Source organism: Sminthopsis crassicaudata, chromosome 2 (assembly GCF_048593235.1).
Source record: "Sminthopsis crassicaudata isolate SCR6 chromosome 2, ASM4859323v1, whole genome shotgun sequence".
Lineage (NCBI taxonomy): Eukaryota > Metazoa > Chordata > Mammalia > Dasyuromorphia > Dasyuridae > Sminthopsis > Sminthopsis crassicaudata.
Window position 1 is genome coordinate 454,619,449 of NC_133618.1, and position 20,437 is coordinate 454,639,885.

Below are 20,437 nucleotides of genomic sequence, written 5' to 3' on the forward strand. Positions count from 1 at the left end.
CTTAGAGCTGGAAGGTATCTTAGTGGCCATCCAGTCCTACCCATACATTAAAAAAAAACAAAAAACAAAAAACACATTCATCAAGTGGTCATCCAGCCTTTGCTTAAAGCTCCACCTCCCTTCCTTGTAAAGGAGAATCTACTTCCTCCTGAAGTAGTTCATTTCATATTTGGTTAGCTCTAATTCTTAGCATTCTCCCCTCTAATAACAAATCTGCATTTGTCTCCTTACATCTTGCACTCCTTGCTCTTTATTTCACCCTCTAGTATCCAATAGAATAAGTCTAAAAACTTTATATGATACTCTCTCAAATACTTGTAGGATACTTCCATACCTTCTTCCTCTTTTCTAAGTCTTCTTTTGTCCAAGCTGAACACCCCCAGTTCCTTTGGCTGACCTTCATAAGTCATGAAGCTGAGGACCTTTACCATGCAATTTGTTCTCCTAAGTGTCACATATACAGTTTATTCTATATGTCTCCTATGTAAGAACTTATAGCAATAAGTGGTAGTTTCATTGGATCATAGATTTAGAAGAGGAAGGTAGCTTAGAGTCCAAGTCCAAAGCCTTCATTTTATAAATGAGAAAAATGACATGTAAAGAAGTAACTTGCCCAGAGTTTCATAGGTAAATAGCAGAGTTGGAATTTCAACCAGTCTTTGAACTTCAAATGCAGCACACTTTCCATAGTGCCACAGGTTTGACATAGGGGAAAACACAAACAAAACCCTTTCTATTCAAACCTATTCAAAGTTAGAATGGGCTGTTTCAGGAGATATAAATTCCCCTTTACTAAGTTCCCCTTTAGTAGAAGTCTTCAAATAGGATGGCTACTTTTCAGGGATGGTATAGAGGGAATTTCTCTTTTTATTGAAATAAAATATTATTGGTATCTTTATTTTTTACATCAGCTACTGTTTCCAATGTATCTTTACCCTCTTAAAGATCTATTTCTTAAAATAAAGAATAAAGGAAAGAAAAAATAATTTGGCATAATAAAACATCAAAAATATCTGATATCATATGCAGTACTCCATGACCCCAAGTTCTGCAATCTCTGTTAAAAAAAAAAAAAAAAAAAAGAGGTTCTTTGGGGCCAAGTTTTTTATTGTAATTTCACAACATTCACTTTCTGTTTTATTATTGTTGTTTCCATTTATGTTGTTGTCATATCTATAGTTTTCTTAACTATGCACCATTTCATGACTTCCCATGTTTTTCTGTATTTACAATTTCCTATAAAACAGTAATGATATACCATTATATTAATCTATCATGGTTTGTTTAGTTGTTCTCCATCGATGTGCATCTATTAGTTTCCATGGAACCTATATATGGAATCTTTTGTTTTGTCACTGATGCATTCCTAGAAGTGGAAGCCCTGGATTAAAGGTCATGGAGAAGTTTAATAATTTATGCAAATTATTTTCCAGAATGTTTAGCCCCTTGAAAGCATTACTAAGAATGTGTTATTGTCTGTCTTTCCATAATTCTTCTAATATTGACTATTCTTATCTTTTGTCATCTTCCAATTTGTTGGGTTTATAATCAACTTTATAGTGATTATATTCACTTTATAGTGAAACCTAAGAATTGTTTGATATTATTAATGATTTGAAACATTTTAATATAATTGTTAATAATTTGCTACTCTTTTGAGAGCTGTTTGTTCACATACTTTGACTATTTATCTGTTGGAAAATTACTTTTGGTCATGTATTTCTTAAGCTAGGTGACAGTGGATAAAACACTATTCCTGGAGACAGGCAGACCTAAGTTCAAATGTTGCCTCAGACACTAGCTATGTGACCTTGGTGGAGTCACTTGATTCTGTTTACCTCAGTTTCCTCATCTGTCAAATGAACTGGATGAAGAAATGGTAAACCACTTCAGTATCTTTGCTAGAAAACTGCAAATTGTAGGACACAGTTTAAATAGCTATAACAGCTTAGATATCTAACCCTTATCAGAAATATTTCATACAAAGATTTTTTTCTCAGGTGATCACTTGATTAAAGTTATCTCTTTTAATATTATTTTTAATTGTCATGGAGAGATTTCAGGCACAGGTTGGACCAATCATTTTTGGAGTCTTTCTTTCAACTCTGAAATTCTATAATCATGTTGCTGAGATTGACTTTGGTAAAAACTAGACTTCACTAATAAAGTGACTTCTAGATGATATAATGGATCTAGCACTGGGGTTGGAAGCATGAGATTTGAATTCAAAATCTGGCCCATGACACTTATTGCTGGTACATAGCAGGTACTATATAAATGCTAATTATTATTATTGTTATTATTATTAATTTTCAAATCAGAGGCTAAAGTCAGTAGTTTTAACTTATGCTGCTATTATGCTACTGTTTTATAACAGAAGGTAAAAAAAATTCTCACTGATCTCTGATGCAAGTCATCTGCTAAGGGTTAGATTTAAATTACTGGCAAAAACAAATTTAAAAAGGAAGATAAGACGACCATGGCTAATGATGAGACTTATGGCTAATGTTAGATTTTTCTTCCACTCAGGCTTTGGAATAGCAGCACATTCTAATATTTTCTCCAAGCATCTGTCTCTTGACAGAAGCATCTAGCAATATACAAAAAGGTTTTGGGGTTGTTCATTAAGATGTCAATTGAAAAAGCAGCAGTTTGTAGTATATTAAACACATCTTACTGGTACAAAAAAAGTTCTAAAATCAGTCATTCTATTGAGCATTTAGCTTTAGTAATCATGAGAGAGATAGTCAAAAATCACATAAACATGATAAATTTCAACAATTCTTTGACTCATATCTGGAACTTTCACTCTGGTCATCCTGTTCTCTCATATTTAGCCAGATCCAATCATATTTCACTTTATATCCTGGCCATTTCTGCTGCCCTTCCAATCCCTCCCCACAATGAATGCCATGCCCCATTCCCTGACACTCTGCAGTCATAATTCCACCATTACTGGTGGAAAAGATATGCCATGTTGTTGTCCTAGGCTTCATTTAGCATTGCTCTGACATCTCAAACCAAAACATAACTTCCTGGCTAAGGAAACTTTTATAATATGTATTATCTCCTCTTAAAAGAATGAAAGTTTCTCAGTGTCAGGAACTATATTACTTTTTTGTCCCTAGGCTGAGGATGGAGTTGACATGATAATTTCTCAATAACTCCATCTTCTTTCCTTCTTCCCTCCCTATTTCCTTCTCTCCCCTCCTTTCTTCCCTCCCTTCCTCCTTCCCTCCCTCTCTCCCCTTCCTCCTTTCCTTTCTTCCTTCCCTCCCTCCCTTCCTTCCTTTCTTCTTTCCTTCCTTCCTTCCTTTCTTCCCTCCCTTCCTTTATTCCCTCTCTTCCTCCTTCCCTTTCCTTCTTCCCTCCCTCTCTCCTACCCTTCTATTCCTCCCTTTCTTCCTCCCTCTCTCTCTCCCATTCCTCCTTCCCTCCCTCCCTCCTTCCTTCCCTCTTTCCTTCCCTCTTTCCTTCCCTCTTTCCTTCCTTCCTTCCTTCCTTCCTTCCTTCCTTCCTTCCTTCCTTCCTTCCTTCCTTCCTTCCTTCCTTCCTTCCTTCCTTCCCTCTTTCCTTCCCTCCTTCCTTCTCTCCTTCCTTCCTTCCCTCCTTCCTTCCTTCCTTCCTTCCTTCCTTCCTTCCTTCCTTCCTTCCTTCCTTCCTTCCTTCCTTCCTTCCTTCCTTCCTTCCTTCCTTCCTTCCTTCCTTCCTTCCTTCCTTCCTTCCTTCCTTCCTTCCTTCTTTCCTTCCTTGCTAAATAGGAAGATGCCCTTTAGAAGTAAGGCAAATAGCTAGTGGCTCAGTGTATAGAATGCCAAGCTTGAAGTCAGAAAGATCTAGGTTCAAATCAGTCTCAGATATTAGATCACCCAAGGGCAAGTCATTTAACCCTGTTTTGCCTCAATTCTTCATCTGTAAAATGAGCTTGAGAAGGAAATAGCAAACCACTTCAGTATTTTTGCCTAGAAAATACCAAATGGGGTCATAAAAAGTTAAACATAACTGAAGTCACTGAAGAACAACCAGATTCAAAAATTTAAGTAGAATTTAGAGGATTAGATAAATGGAATTCAGTTACTGACCTTGTAGATATGCTGATGACTCAGTCCCAAGGGGCTTCTTCAGGATACTTAAGAAGTCCAATGAGCAATTTCCTAAAAGCAAAAAAACCCAACAAACAAAAAAGAAAAAAAAAATACTGAAAGTTCTTATCTCAACTTTTGGGAACAACAGATATATTCCTGATCACCCTCCAAAACACATGATTTAGTATAATGACAATTTCTTTTTCATTCTCAGGGGAGTGACTTTTGTCTCATTTCACCATTAATCAATTCCAGTGATTTCTAGCTAATGAATACATAATTATGGCTAGATAAGATGATGTGTTGACACATTGATTACAATGCAGTAGGGAGGGAGACTTTTCTTTAATGGGAAAAGACAAATCTCTGATCAAAATATAGTGATATCACCAAAGAAATATAAGCCATTTTATATTCTATGAGGATAAAGAATTCACTCTTATATCTCCTATTCCTTAATTCAAATCTATTGACACCTTCAACTATCCTTTCATTCTATACTCCTGTTTCTGAAGAAGTACATGGTTCATTCCTTTGCAGAGGCTAATAATCTCTTTTCATGGCATTCTCTCATGTGTTCTCTGGCAAGTCTCTGTCTCTGTCTCTTTCCCCTTCTTCTCCCTGTACTTTCTTCTCCCTACTTCTTTTCCCTCTCCTTCTCTCTTCTCATTTCTCTCTTTTTTCCTTCTCACTTCCCTCTTCTTTTTTCTTTTCCCTATGAATGGGACTGATTGGATGAAGTTTCCTCAGTTTATGAGACGAGGCCTAAGTAACATAATCCCTATTCCCACAGCCAGAAGATCAGATTTTGGACCCTGGGTTTTAGAAAGTCACATGATCTCTAAAAGATCAGACCCTAAATTACAGGAAGTGACATGACCCACAGGAAGCAGAAAACATTGGTGACCATCAGTTAGTGATGGTTATTTCCTTTTTTTCTATCCAATGGGATGCCTCCCAAATGTGTATCTGGGCCTCTCCCTGCAGGAACTAAATAAATGTTTTCTCTTTGTACTTGATGTTGTCTCAGATAAGTTAATTTGGGAAATGGGTAGAGCACTCATCCCACACACCTATTAACTTCTTTCTGCTTGCCTACAAACATGCTCAAGTCTTCTTCATTCCTAGAAAACAAACCTCCGTCTTTGACCCTGCAATCATTTTAAATAATCATTGTGCGCCACATTTCCTCGCATTGCAAAACTCCTACAAATTATTCTTTCTACTTGTTGCCTCCCATTTTTTCATTACCCAAGAAATTCAGATATCATCACCCAACTGAAATTTCTTTCTCTAAGACTATAGATGATCTTTTAAAATTGCTTTTTACTATTTACACTTCTTAATATGCATCCCAAATAGAACCCATTCTTGAAACAGAGAAAATAGGTAAAGTGTAGCAGTCATATTGAACAGTATTATAGCATTTGACACCTGTATCCCTCGCCTCTCTACAAAGAGTATGTTTCCTCAACTGTTTTCCAAGACATTTTGCTTAATAGGAGTTTAGTTGTATTCAATTCATGTTTTACTTTCTATCACCATACTTATTGTGTTTATTGTCTTCTATTTCTGCTTTATTGATTGTTCTCAGATCTCCTCATATTCATAATTTCTTATGGCTCCATATTATTTCATTATGTTAACATGTCACCCTTTGTTTCATTCTTCCCCAAATGATGAGCACCTACTTTGTTTCCCATTTTTCCTACCACAAAAGATCATAGAGTATGCTGAAGCCAACTTATGAAAATTGATTGTTAAATTTTCAATGTAAACATTTATTTATACCTCAGAAATTGCCTAAAAATTCAGGTATGAATTATTGTTCTTTGTCTAAATTTAAGAAAGTAAAAGGTAGATGTTAATAATACAGGTTAAATTTAGAAGTATATCATGTAACCCCCCTGAAGTCAGGAATTCAAATCTGGCCTTACACTCTTATTGGCTGTGTGACACTGGGAAAATCTTCATTCTCCCCCCAAAAAATAGCATATCACATATATATTTCCCTCCAGAAAGTCAGTTCTTAAATATTTACCGGAATCACCCCTGAATGATGCTCTGAATATTTTGGTAAGTGATAGAACTGAATCTGATATCCTTGGGGTATGTGCCCAGTTTCTAGATTTATTGGATCAAAAGATCAGAAAAATAAAGTGACTTTTCTTGGATAAAACTGAACTACTTCCTAGAGCAGGATCCAAATTGTAACTCTACTAACAGTATATTAGTGTGCCTATTTTCCAGCAACACAATAACAATGATTATTTCCATATTTTAAAATCTTTATCACTTTAACACATGAAAGTGAAAATTCTAAGAATTGTTTTAATTTACATTTCTCTTTTAGTAATTAGGAGCATTTAAAAATAATTTATAGTTTATATTTCTTTTTTGAAAATTATGTATCATATACTTTGATCTCTTATCTATGGGAAATTGTGTAAATAACATATCTCTTACATATAAGATTTCTGTGGGAGATAATTTGAAGTTAATATGGCATTAACTCTATCCTCTGAATATTCAGTCAGACTCATTGATGTGTAATTTTGATTATTTGAAACCAATAATTTTCAGAAGTATCTATGAGTAACTATTTTTTTAAGCTATTCAGTATGCTAATTCTAGTTACAGAGTTAGTATTATTTTTTTTCTGGCATTTTTCAAAGGAAGTCTTATCTTTCTTATCAGTGGAAAAAAAAGACTCCCTTTCCAGGTACAAGCTTTGTGTTCTCTGTTTTACTGGTTGGAAGAATAGATATTTAAAATAATTTTCTTCTCTTGAAGTCATTTAATGCTTTGAGATAATACAGCATGGTATTTGCAACATGTTGGGGAGATTGAAGTGATGGGATACCATCAGCAGAGCAATTATTTCTATAACACATCCAAAAAAAAAAAATTAATTAGGATCAGCCATCCTTGGAATTGTCCTTAATCTCATTGAAGTTAATTAATTCTATACTTCTCAATAAATGCCATCTTTCAATTAAAAATGCTGATAACCTAAAGCTTCACTATCTGGGCTTTCCCAGCTGTTAGCTATTAGCAGCATTTACTTAAGTTACTAATGTTTCCCTCTCTCTTCCAATTTAATTTCTTTTGATTCCTCCTCCTCTACATTTGGATAAGATTATGATTCCAAATCTTCCTCTATCACTCTTTTCCATCAACCTCTTAACTTAAATAATACTCTTTTGTTGTACTCTTTTCTGAGAAATGTCCATTTATTCTGTCCTCTTATTTCTAGCTTTATTTGTTTATTCTGAATTTTATTTTCTCATTAATAGTCATATACTTATATATTTCTTTTTTTATTCTTGATGTGTCCTTCATGAAAGGTAGGACTTCTGAAAAACAAAAATATTCCATTCCTTAATTGTTACATTTTGATATGTTGCCTTTATTTTTCCTTCCTTTATTTTTCTTTCATTATTATAATAATAATAATAATTATTATTATTATTAATTTGTGGAGTCTTCTTTTGCATCTTACTCCTTGAAATATTAACTCAAGAAAGAACTAATTTGAGATTGGAGAAATCAGTCTGTATTCTGAATCAGGTCTGACTCCCATACCTTTCTCATGAATATTCACCCCTCCCAATGTTCACCTTTCTCCATCCCACCATGTTCTTTTTGTCATCCCTAGAGGACAGGACAGGTTTATATTTTCTCTCCTGAGGTTAGGTGCCATATTGCCACATTTGTTCAGAACGAGTTGTCCTGTAAGCATTTCAATGTGCACCCTATTATAAGGCATTTGTCTCTCTTCTACCTCCTCCCACCATGGAAACATTTTAATTACATTATTTCCTTTTCCCTTCTAGGAATAGAAGAGAGAGAAGGTGAAAGAGATGAATGAAAGATCATTCTTTTATTTCCTGCCTCTTATGCCTTCTTCTCCATTGTTATTACCTAACTCTCTAACAACATCTCATATACTTTGAGAGTCTGAAAAATTATTACTCATTTTTCACACATACATCTGAACTGGATAGAATTTCATTTCTAGGACTCAGAACAACTTACCATTATGTCATCTTCCTATGCCACACTGAAATGATTGATTTACTTGTAAGAGAACTAGTTTATCATTCATAAAGTATTAAATCAACCCCCCCCTTTCTTTCTCTTGACTCTTTTAGTTCCCTTAAATTTTTAGCCCCATTGTATTCTTTTATTTCTTAATAGTTTCTCTTTACTTTTTCTTTCAACTTTCAATTAGATTTTTTTTTTGAAAAATAGCCTTTTCTTAATCTGAAAAATTAAATAATTGATTTCTTTGCTTAGTTCTTGATAATTGTACTACTGCCTTTAGGATGCTATTTTTCTTTGTTGTAACTGAAAATTAAATACCCTCACCCTAAGTTTTGCAAAGAAATAACTCAAATGGTTTTTCTTTTGTTTATAAGGTTAATATTCAGATCTCTTCATGGATAAATAGATTCATCATTGAAAAATGTTAATTTGGGGATGGATCCTTTATTTTTTCAGCTATTCTACATCCTAATTTATTGTTGATTTGAGACAATCTTGATCTATTACAACTGACTTTCCTTCAGAATTCAAAATCTTTTTCTGGTCACTTGCAAAATTAGTAGTGAAAATATCAAACATTGCCAAAATGCCTTAGAATTTTAAACTTGAATTTCTTTTATTAACCACCTGCTAATTCTATCAATTAGTACTTTGATCTCTGTTTGATCAAACTTCTGGGCAGTTTTCTTGAATCATTTCCTGAGTATAGTATACAGGCTTTTAAATTTATCATTCTTATTACTTTTTTGGAAATACAGTTTAGCAAGAGCATTGATAAGCCAGAAAGCTTTAAGGGAGAAGGTACTCACTATGATGAAGGACCTTGAGTTCATGCCATGTGAAGACTATTGAAATACTATATCTTAGAGAAGAAGAGATTTGAGTTGGGATGGGGGATGGAGGAATATAATAACTGTCTCCAAAAATTTGAAATCTTAAGTGGAATGAGATATTAGATTTCTCATTCATGGTTCTGAGGGAAAGAATTAGGATGAAATTGCCAAGAGAAAATTTTAGGCTTGATAAAAATAAGAAAAAAACCTTAATAATTGGAGCTCTTCTGAAAAATAATGGGATGCCTCAGGAGCTCGTGTATTTTTCCTTACTAAAGGTCTTCAAGCAGAGACTGGATGACCACTTGGATTTAAGATAAGAGATTCTTATTCAAGTTATATGAGATAACTTTGTGTCTCTTCTAATTTTAAGTTTCTGTGAATTCTGTGAGTAATAAGACAATAGTTTTTGGAAATGGTAGCATCAGTGGTAGCATTCTTGTTCTTCTTTTTTATGTTCTTAAAGTTTACTTGCTTTAGCTTTTACAGAATTTGTTTTCTTTCAGAATCATTGTCTTTGGTTTTTCTTCCACCAGTTTTTCTGTCTCTTATTGGATTCTAGATCTATCATACCATTTTTCAGAGCTATTACTTTGCTGAGATTTTCCTTTAAATGCTTTTAGCTCTGTGTTTTGTTTATCTTTCTCCTACCTCTGTCTTTTAGAATTCTTGGTTTCCATTAAGACTCAGCTCTTATTCCGTCCTCTAAAGCAGTCTTTACTCATTTCTTCTGGAGGACAGTGACTTCTCCTTTAAACTTACCTTGTGTCTACTTTGTATATATATTGTATGCACCTGTGTGTGTGAGAGATCTCATTAGAATATAAAAATTCTTGATGGCAGAAATTATTATTATTTAATTTTTCTTCTTATTTCCCACATTTATTGTAATTTTTTGATACATGCTTATGGATTGATGAGTAGAAAACTTGAAATTCTGAGTTAATTTAAAATCTCTGTCCTTTCTTGAATTTCTTGACACTCTCCTTTCTGGTTCTCCTTTTATATACTTGACTGCTCTTTTTTGGTCTTCTTTGCTGAATCATCCATCTCCTTACTCATCCCATTTCATCAGAGTGTTCTTCTATATTCTGTCATGGACCCTCTTCTTACCTCTCTTCTACTTCTACTTGGTGATCTCATCTTCTCTCATGAGTTTACATCATAAATACATAAATACATTATTTATCCATATAACCAGTCATAATCTCTCCCCTGAATCCAGTATTACCTTACCTACCAAACATTTGTACTTGGAAGTCTCATTAGTAACTTTAAATCTGAATGTAAAAATCCAAATCTTTCATCTTTGTCCCTAAATCTTTCCCTCTTTCAAATTTCCTTATTTCTAATGAGAGTACTCCTAACAAAATCATCCTAAATTCTTACATGTCCCATGCCTCCCACTTCCAATTGATTTCTAAGTTCTGTTGATTTACCTTTACAACATCTGTTATATATGTACCCTTCTCTCCACTATTATCCTTTGGGTCTTCATCAAATTTATTTTTATCTATTTTTTCATATATGCATTCTATCAGTATGAAATAAACTTCTTGAGAGCAATATTTTTTTTTTAATTCCAGTATCTTACATCTTATTTTGAAAATACCAGACACTTAATATATGTTTGTGGAATTAAACAGATTTTGTTTTCAAAAACAACAACAAAAAGCTTGTATAAATAAACTTTTTCTGAATAAATGTTGCTACTATTCATGAAGTCATATTAATCTGAGATGTAGTCTTGGTACTACAATAATTCTATCACATTATCATATTTAATTTAATGAAACTTGAAGAAACTGCTTCCTTGGGTCTCAGATTCCTTTCATTTTTGATATTTGTTGATTCAGACATCTGTGTTTTAATGGGTCTATGAGTATATGTCTGGTGACATCCTCTTAAGAGGTCTGTAACCTTTAACTCATCAGTTTTTTGTTCCTTTCTTTTCCCCCCACCCCCATAATTTTGACCTGAAACTGATGGATCAGCTTGAACAGTTACTTAGAAGTTCAAGTGGGCTGAAGGGATTGAAGAATGCTGGCACACAAAATTCTGTTAGATTTCTGGTCTTGACTCTGACTGCTTCTCTGGACCTTTAAACCCAGGGCTTGAAGTTATACACTTCTTAGGAGAAGAACTTGGGTTTTAGTTACTGTTATGTCTACATGCAATGCAAATCAGTTAAACCATTCTGGTGGGAATAGTCAATCAAATCAGCCATTGACTGATTGACCTATTCTGACCACCCTACCAAAGTTGTTAAGGTTTATAAATACTGACTCATTATATAATTGAGCAAAGGTAGTATTGATGGAACATTATATTATAAATCAATGGACCTGGCTACCATTACTGTATGATTTTGTGCAAGTTATTTTATTTTATTTTATTTTATTTTTGCTCTGAGTCTCAGTTTCCTTATCTGTAAAAAGAAGGGATTAGACTAAATTCCTTTCCAGTTATAAAATTCTATGTTCTATGAGCTATAAGTTCAAGTTTTTTTTTTTTTTTTTTTTTTTTTTTTTACTCATTCAATATTTACTAAGCATCTATTTGTATAGAATACACTATGCTGAAGTTACAAAGAAATATGAAAGGATTTCTGCTCTAGGCTCAAAGGAGGGAGGAGGAACTAAGAAGATACAGAACTTTTTATATTCTAGGAGCAAGTGAGATAAGTACAAAGGAAAAGTTAAGGAAAAGGACTAAGAGAATACAAAGAGGTTCCTGGGACAATGCTTCAATTAGTAGGTATATAATAAATACTGTTATCAATCCATGTTGATTGATTCCTTTCTCCTGAGATGGGATTGAGTCAGTGAATAGGTTTAACTGTAATTCAAGTCTTTCGGGAAAGAGAAGACTTCAATAGATGGACATTAGAATTGGGGAAGAGGAAGGAAAATCATTTTCAGTTGGGGGAGATAGAGACCCACTTTTGATCAGAGGAGTAACATAAGCAAAGTCATATTTTAGGAATAGAATTTTCACACAGAAAGAGTTTGAAGAGAAAACTGAAAACAGACCAATTATGAGATTATTGCATTTATATTGGATTTGAGGTGATGAACCTCTAAATTGCTTTCCATCTCCGAATCTATAAGTTCATAAGGACAGTATGCAAATGAGAATAGCTGGTAGTCCACTTAAATTGGGACATAGACAAATGAAGGAGATGAATAAAGCTAGATTGGAATCAGAATGTGGAAGTCTTGAGTGTCAAAATTAAAGATTGAAACTTCACCCCTTTCTTCAATATTCAGTGCACAGTCTTGGGAACTTTTGTGGAAGTTGTAAAAATAAAAAATTACTGTTGCATGCACAAAAGAAAATCAATTTAATATATTAAAGAGGAAGAGAATCTTCTTTTTTTTTTTTTTCTGAAGTGTTGGGGACTTGCTCCAAAGCTTAATTGTTCTTAGAGACTTTCTATTTTTCCAAATATTAAGCAAGCATAGTTTTTAACATTTACCTTTGCAAAACCTTGTTTCCATTTTTTTCTCCCTCCCGCCCCCCTCATTCCACTCTCATAGACAGCAAAGAAGCCAATATAGGTTAAACATGTGCAATTGGAAGAAAATCTTGAAGCATGTCTGGCTCATTCTTCCCCTTCTCTCCCCACCAGGATTTCTGTGAACATAAATGGAAGTTCCATCATTGCACTTAACATATATCAAACTATGTTTTCATTGTTACTCCCATGATTTAGCAGGTAGCAGAGTATCTGAGATCTAAGCTATTTTGAGCCACCAAAAAGTTAAATAGTTAAATAAATAGTCTAAGTTCACAAAGCTACTAAGTGTCTGAGGTCTAATTTGAACTCAGGTCTTTCTAACTCCAGGCCCAGTGCTCTGTCCACTGTGCCACACAGTTATCCCTATTAAATATAATTATTGTAATATATATTTTAATTATTTTTAATTTAATAATAAAATAAAATAAGTTTCATAATTATTTTAAATGAATTAATGAAAAGACTGTTGGAGCCACAATCTGGAGTTCTGGATTCAGATCCCTGCTCTGGCACTAGTTATTTTATCTCTTTGAATGTTAGTCTCCTCAACTGTTAAAATGGGACAACAATATATTCACTGCAATACTTGGAACTAGGAAATATATCTTCTGTTTCTTTTGTAACCTCCAGGGTATAGTGCTATGAATTTATCATAGTAGAATTCCAAAAATCTTTAAAGATCATATCATCCAAACCCTTAATTTTATAGATGAGATAGTAAAGATCAAATGAGGGAAGTGACCTACTCAGGGTCACATAGCTCATAGTAGATACTCAATAAATACTTCTTGATTAAATGGACCTATTCTAAAATTCCTCCCAGCTTTAACATTTTGTGATTTTGTGATCTGACCTTTCTTTTTAGGCCTAGAAGAGAGCTTAGAGACTAGACACCAACTCTTATTATCCTCATTCCCAGACACACCTTACAGATTGAATTAGATGGGAAGATAAGATATACACTACAGACCTAAAACAGTGTATCACACCCAGAACAGCTACTCCCTCATCTGATGAAAACATCCTCACCCCACTTTGACTGAGGTGGTACCAGTTATGGCAGGTGAGAATTTTAAGATATATAGCAGAAGCCTGACGTGACTGGACTTGTCTTTCTTAAATATTAACTCTTGTCTATCTTTCTTCCTTCATTTCTTTTTTTCCTTCTTTTCCCCCTCCCCTCTCCCTTTTCTTCCTTCCTTCCTTCCTTCCTTCCTTCCTTCCTTCCTTCCTTCCTTCCTTCCTTCCTTCCTTCCTTCCTTCCTTCCTACCTTCCTACTTCCTTCCTTCCTTCCTTCCTTCCTTCCTTCCTTCCTTCCTTCCTACCTTCCTTCCTTCCTTCCTTCCTTCCTTCCTTCCTTCCTTCCTTCCTTCCTTCTTTTCTTCCTTCCTTCCTTCCTTCCTTCCTTCCTTCCTTCCTTCCTTCCTTCCTTCCTTCCTTCCTTCCTTCCTTCCTTCCTTCCTTCCTTCCTTCCTTCTTCTTCTCTACTACCTACTTCCTCCCCTCTATCTCTTTTTCTATCTCACCCCTTCCTCTCCTCCCACTCTCTACCCTTTCTTCTCCTCTTCCTCTTTCCTTTCTTCCTTCTCTCTGTATGTTTCTCTGTCTTTGTCTGTCTGTCTGTTTTGGTGAAATCGGCTGTGTTTCTGAGAAAGCCAGGGATAGGAAGAAAGGATCTTTAAGATTCATACTTCCTGAACTCAAATGCAAGCATCTATTTTTAACCTCTTTTAGATTTCTGTTCTGATAGTTTTCCTTTTAGTTTAAGGGAAAAACAAAACAAACTCCCTAACCACCCTTCTTTAAGCTTCTTGCCTGGGGGAGAGTTAAAGGTGAATTCGTTTGCCTGGAACTCATGGATCCCCTTAAAATGAGACTGTACAAAATCTGAGAGTCAAGGGTGGAACACCAAGAGAGCATAGTGTAGGTTTGACCATGGAGAGACCATGCACATCCCTGTTAACTACCAACCTCTAGATTCAGGCTGTCATGTATGAACAACCCAAACAGACTGATTCTGGGGCAATTAGGTATTGTGCTGACGTTTCTCTAGGTAGCCAAATACAATTTATTTCCTTCTGTCTCATAGCCCCTTCTGAATATTGGGCCTAGTGAATAAATATGAGAAATGTTCCTCAATCCCCCCCATTTAATTTTGTTGCTATTGGACATTGACAATAGATAGATAGATTTTTGAGCATTTAATGTATGTCCAGGTCTATCCTAGAAGCTAGGTGATTATAGGGACATATATATGTTGGAAATGAGACCTGCCCTTTTTAGAATATGGATACATAGACACAATCTTGCACATGCAGACACAGACACATACAGACACAGACACACACACCCCACAGACAAAAGTAGAATTGGAGACAATAAAGGGTTAAAAGGATCTTGGGGATTATCCCCTCCCATGCTTTCATTAGACTATGCAAGAGAGGGAAGATTTCAAAAATCTCATGGTCTCAGAGTGTGTGTGTGTGGTGAAAATTGTAGAGAGATAAACTTTTTATTTAAAGATTTCCTAATAAATTAGATCTGTTTAGATATGGACCAGACTAGATTGCCTCAAGAGACAATGAACTTTCTGTTGCAAAATGTTTCCTGGGAGGAATCTTTCCTTAGTCTTCACCACCTTTCATTGCTACCAGTGGGAATGTTTTAGAGGGATAGGGGTTGGGACCAATCTTTTTGAAAAAGATCTGTTCCAATTCTGAGTCTCCATAATTACAAAGTAATACAGGGGATGAATTATGTTGTTTGGACTGTGGAAAGCTAGAGGAATTTAAAGAAGGTACAGCTCAGAAATGGTTAAAGAAGGCTTAATCAAAGAGGTACATATCTTGAGTTGAGTCTTGAAATAGAGGTGAAGAGGAATGAGGGCATTCATATGAGGATAGAAAGCATGAGCAAAGATAATGAGAGGGAAATAAGTATTAGTGTATTTGTAACAAAATTACCTTATATTTATCCTAAAAGTCTTAGTACATATAATTTACACATGCTTACTTTCCACATACTTTTATGGTTACTTATTGTTTTTCCCCTTCCTCACTCCAAAGATAAATTGATAGGTACTGTGCTATTATGTCTTTATAATCACAGTCTAGGATAGTATTTGACACACAGTCAAATTTCATTGGCATAGAGATCTCTCTGAGGTAGAGAGTGTCGAAACTCCCTCTCTCAATGGAGATGGGCACCTTCTTTGCAGCTTAATATCTTAGTGAGTTGTCTAAAACCCTGAAAAGTTAAATAAATTCTCTATGGTCATAGAACAAATATGTGTCTGAGACTGGCCTTGAACCCAGTTCTTCTTGGCTTTGGGATAGCTCTCTACCCATCACGCCATGAGATGCCCATGTAATAGGTACTTATTAATACTTATTGATTGACATGATCCCTATGTGAGGACTATAAAGAAGAATCTGGCATATTGGAACATAAGGTACTTATTGGGGAGTAGGGGAAACCTGAATTGTGGGAAGATGCTCTGCAGTAAATAACAAAGGTTCAGTATGACTTCTGTTTTCAGCCTCTCTTTTCATAGGCAAATGCAATGAGCAAAGTAAGGAAAGATCAGAATTGGAGTAGCTTAAGCCAGCTTTGTTAAGAGCCTATTATTAAATTTTCAGTGTGAGCATTTATACCTTGAAATTGAACAAACACTGCAAAGCAAGGCTTGCACTTTTTTTTTTTAATTGTATGGGAATAGTATTAGTAAGGTAGATTAAACATTAAAGTATGTCCAGAATGTATTCCCCCCACTATCTGTATTAAAACATTTGGACTTTATTCTGTGGATAATGGTTAACTATTGAAGATTTTTAAGCTAGGCAGTGACATCATCAGAATTTCATAACTGTCTCTGAGGATAATTTCCAATTACATATTTTCCTCTCAAGTTTTGTTCCTACCATATCACCTGCATATTCCAAAGCAATTTCAAAATTCCACATTTTAAAAAGCTAAATTCACCATCTTCTCATTTATGTCTCCTTCTTGCCTCAAATTTCAAACTTTTTCTTGGATTACTTACTCTAACATTTTAACTGGTCCTGGACTGTGTTGCAGGCCCTGGAAATAAGGTGTCAGAGATGGTTGTAAGAAACATTGTTGGACAGAATCAGCTACACCCAGAAAAGGAACACTGGGAAATGAGTGTAAACTGTGAGCATTTTTTTTTTCTTCCCAGATTATTTTTACCTTTTGAATACAATTCTTCCTTTGCAACAACAACAACAAAATTCGGTTCTGCACATATATATTGTACCTAGGATATACTATAAGATATTAATATGTGTGGGAATTCCTGCCATCTAGGGGAGGGGATGGAGGGAAGGAGGGGAAAAACTTGGAACAGAAGGGAGTACAAGGGATAATGTTGTTAAAAAAAAAAAAAAATTACCTATGCATATGTACTGTCAAAAAAATGTTATAATTATAAAATTAATTTAAAAAAAGAAACATTGTGTTAAAGTAAGTGTTAGTAAGTAAGTGTCACACTTATTGTATACCACTAGGAAGGACTCACTTTTTTTTTTTTTTTTTTTGCTACTCACATTTCTTTAGAGCTGAGAAGGTCCTCAGACTTGTACAGTCTCAAGTGAAAAACTGGGAACATTTTAGCTACTTAGACTCTATTTATGGAAAATCTAATATTCCAGAATACAGAGATTCAATCAAATCTATTTTAAACAAAAGTCTTCTTATTAGGAAAAAAAAAAAAAAAGATTTAACAAAAGAAATAGTTCTCTCTTGTCCCTGATTGTGACTATGCTATTAGACTGAAAAGAAAGTTAAAGCAGTCTGGGAAATAAGCCTTTAATTAACCTTCAAAAGCTCATGCTATCTAGTCTGCCAGCAGATGATTTCAGGTCCAACCACCAGATCCTGCCAAGGTACAAATCAGGAATAATCAGACTTCTGTAATGATATATCAGCCCCAGATCTGGCAGGCAGATAATATGCTCACCAAGTGTCAAAACCTGGTAGGGCCTAAGGTGCTGCTTTGTAGAAATCTCATATTTACCTTTGTCAGGACAGGTTGTATTAGTCCTGTCCTAAGAGCAATGAGAAAAGACAGTTTCTATTCCCTATTAAGTTGGAAGGAGATGACTTCCAATGGAGCTTCTGTTTTCCATTAAAAGATTCTTTAATTCTGTGCTATTTCAAGTTTCCCCATTACTTTGGATACCACCAGGTGGTGTCTTTAACTTAACTGAGAGAATGACCTTAAAGGGTACATAGTACTAGACTTATAGATGTTAGAAGGACCCATTCTTTCTTGGAAAACTTGAGGAGTCTTCAAGAAGAAGGTAGAATAAGGGATCTAAACATCTTTCCTATAAATATATTTATGATATTATAGGACTTATATACTATATTAGGACTTGACTATATGCTCTAGGACTTACTGAGAGAAGGAAATGTAGTGGAAAGAGTGTTGATTTTGGAGTCAAAGATATCCACACTTTTCTTGATGCTTGTGTGATCTTGGACAAGCTGATTAACCTGCCTGGGTTTTTTTTTATTCTTCTTATCTGTAAAATGATGAGTTATTCTGGTTCAGAAAGTCTTAATCTCTTTTTCTGTGTCAGGACTCCTTTTGCAATTTGTTGGTATGATATTTATGATAATCATGATATTTATGAACCCTTTCTCATATTAATGTTTTTAAATGTATAAAAATACATAGGATTACAAGAGAAATTGATTCTGTTGAAATGTTTATCAAAGTAGTTTAAAAAAAAAACAAGTTCTTGGAATTTAGTCAAAGTTAATTCAGTAATCTTTAAGAAATCCTAGTTCTTGGAAAATCTTACATAACTGATGCTAAATGAAGTGAGAAAATTCAAGCGAACATTGTACAAAGAACAAGATTGTGTGATGACCCATTGTGGTGGACTTGGTTCTTTTCAATAATGAGATGATTCAAAGCAATTCTAATAGATTTGTGATGGAGAAAATTATGGAGACTAAATGTGGATCAAAGAATATTTTAACCTTTTGTTGTTGTTTGTTTCCTTGTTTTTCTTTTTCATTTTTTCCCTTTGATCTGATTTTTCTTGTATAATATGACAAATATGAAAATATTTTTAGAATTGTACATATTTAATCTAGGTTGTGTTGTTTGTTGTTTTGGGGGAAGAAGCAGAAAAAATTGGAACACAAAGTTTTTCAAAGTTGAATGTTGAAAACTATCTTTGCATGTATTTGGAAAAATAAAATACTATTTAAAAAAAAAAAAAAAAACCTTTAGGCTTTCTCTGGGACTGATAGGTGGCACAATAGATAGATTACTGGGCTTGGAATCAGGAAAGCTCATCTTCCTGAGTTCAAATCCAACCTTATAGATTTACTAGTTATATGATCCTGGGCAAGTCACTTAATCCTTAGTTTCCCTTAGTTTGCTTCAATTTCCAACATCAGTTTAAGAGCTGGAGAAGGATATGGCTAACTATTCAAGTATCTTTTCCCATAGGGAATCACAAGGTAAAAACACAACTGCAAGAATTCAGCAACAACAATAACAAAGGCCCCATGGTCAAGAAGATCTCTCACATTACTTCCAATTCTAAACTATTTAAAGGAATATATTAACTTACTACCTCCTAATTTCTACTTATTTATTTATTTCTTTTAGCAATTTACTATTTCTTCACCTTACTCTGTCTGGGATAATGGAAGCAATATTAATTCTGGGATCAGAGGCACTTAGAATCTACCTTTGACTACATGACCTGGGACAAATCACTGGGATCAGTCCTTCCGTTAAAAATTGAACTAGTGGGATGGGCTGTGATATGAAGTCTCTTATAGCTCAGAAATCAGTAATCTCTCTCAATAAAACAAAGGAGTTAGACTAGATGGTCTCTAAGAGACCCTCATAATGTAGCCATATTATTTTTTTCTAAATCTCTTTTAGTTTTATTATTCAACTTTCTAAGCCTGCTTCTAGGTCAACATTCAGGGTTCTAAGATTTCTTCTGGCTTTGATGTTTATTTGTTCCTTTGAGTTACAGCAACATTAATAATTATAGATCTCTATATATTGACAAAGTGCTTTATGTAAATTATTTCACTTGCTCTTCATATCAATTCTATTAAGTAGATACCATAGGCTTTATTGTTCAGATGAGGAAATTGAGACTCAGATGTGTTAAATGACAGCAGCTAACACAGATCCTTCATTACTTTTAATATATTATACTTTCTATTACATCACATTCCCCCTTCACAATTAAGTTTTTCCAGCTCTGATTTTCTTTTGTTTTAAGACATTTTCTGCTTCTAAGATTCTATATGCAGCATGACATAGTGGGTAGAGAAAGCTTGGGAAATTTGATTTCAAACCCTTCCTTAGATCAAGGCATTCACATTTTATGATCCTCAGTTCAACTAGAGGGTTGGGTCAAATAAACTCTTAAGGTTCAATTTGTAATCCTATGGCCCGGCCCCTCTGTGCTCTTTATATACTTTATTATATATTTTATATATTATTTATATAATTATTATATCTTTATATTATCTTAGCATTATATACTTTAAGATCCTTTCCATAGCTTTCTATAACCTGTGTTCTGATGTATTTATTTAAGGTTCTTAAATAAGCTCTTATATATCCTGCTCTGGGGTTACTTTTGGCTCTCATAGTCTAAGAAATCTCTCAGTTCTCTCAGTCTATTATCTGATAGTCTATGCTTTTAAGGCATTGGTGTTAAACATGAGGGTGCCCATATCATTCCCAACAGCAGCCCAAGCAAAAAAATAATGTTAATATGTGGTTTTGTTAGTTAATATGAGACATTCAGTGATCCTCATGTATGTTTTACTATCCCTATTTCTTTTTTGAGTTTATACTAGTGATTTAAGTTTTCTTTGACCTCTTGTATTCTTTTCTTCTAAGTAGTATGCTGTTGACTGGGGGCAGGGTTGGATTCTATTA

At 34.3% G+C, this 20,437-nt stretch overlaps 1 protein-coding gene and 1 long non-coding RNA gene across 3 annotated transcripts in view; one reads left to right on the forward strand and one right to left on the reverse strand.

The window, feature by feature from the left end:
• The window catches only part of LOC141557359 (uncharacterized), a 343,673-nt gene that overhangs the window by 208,081 nt on the left and 115,155 nt on the right, over positions 1 to 20,437 (forward strand). The gene's annotated exons all lie outside the window — the stretch shown is intronic.
• Positions 1 to 20,437, reverse strand: part of TNFSF8 (TNF superfamily member 8) — a 35,987-nt gene that overhangs the window by 2,498 nt on the left and 13,052 nt on the right. The window contains exon 3 of the mRNA XM_074292896.1: positions 4,083 to 4,154. Within this exon, the coding sequence (XP_074148997.1) occupies positions 4,083 to 4,154 (72 nt within the window). The remainder of the gene's footprint in view (positions 1 to 4,082; positions 4,155 to 20,437) is intronic.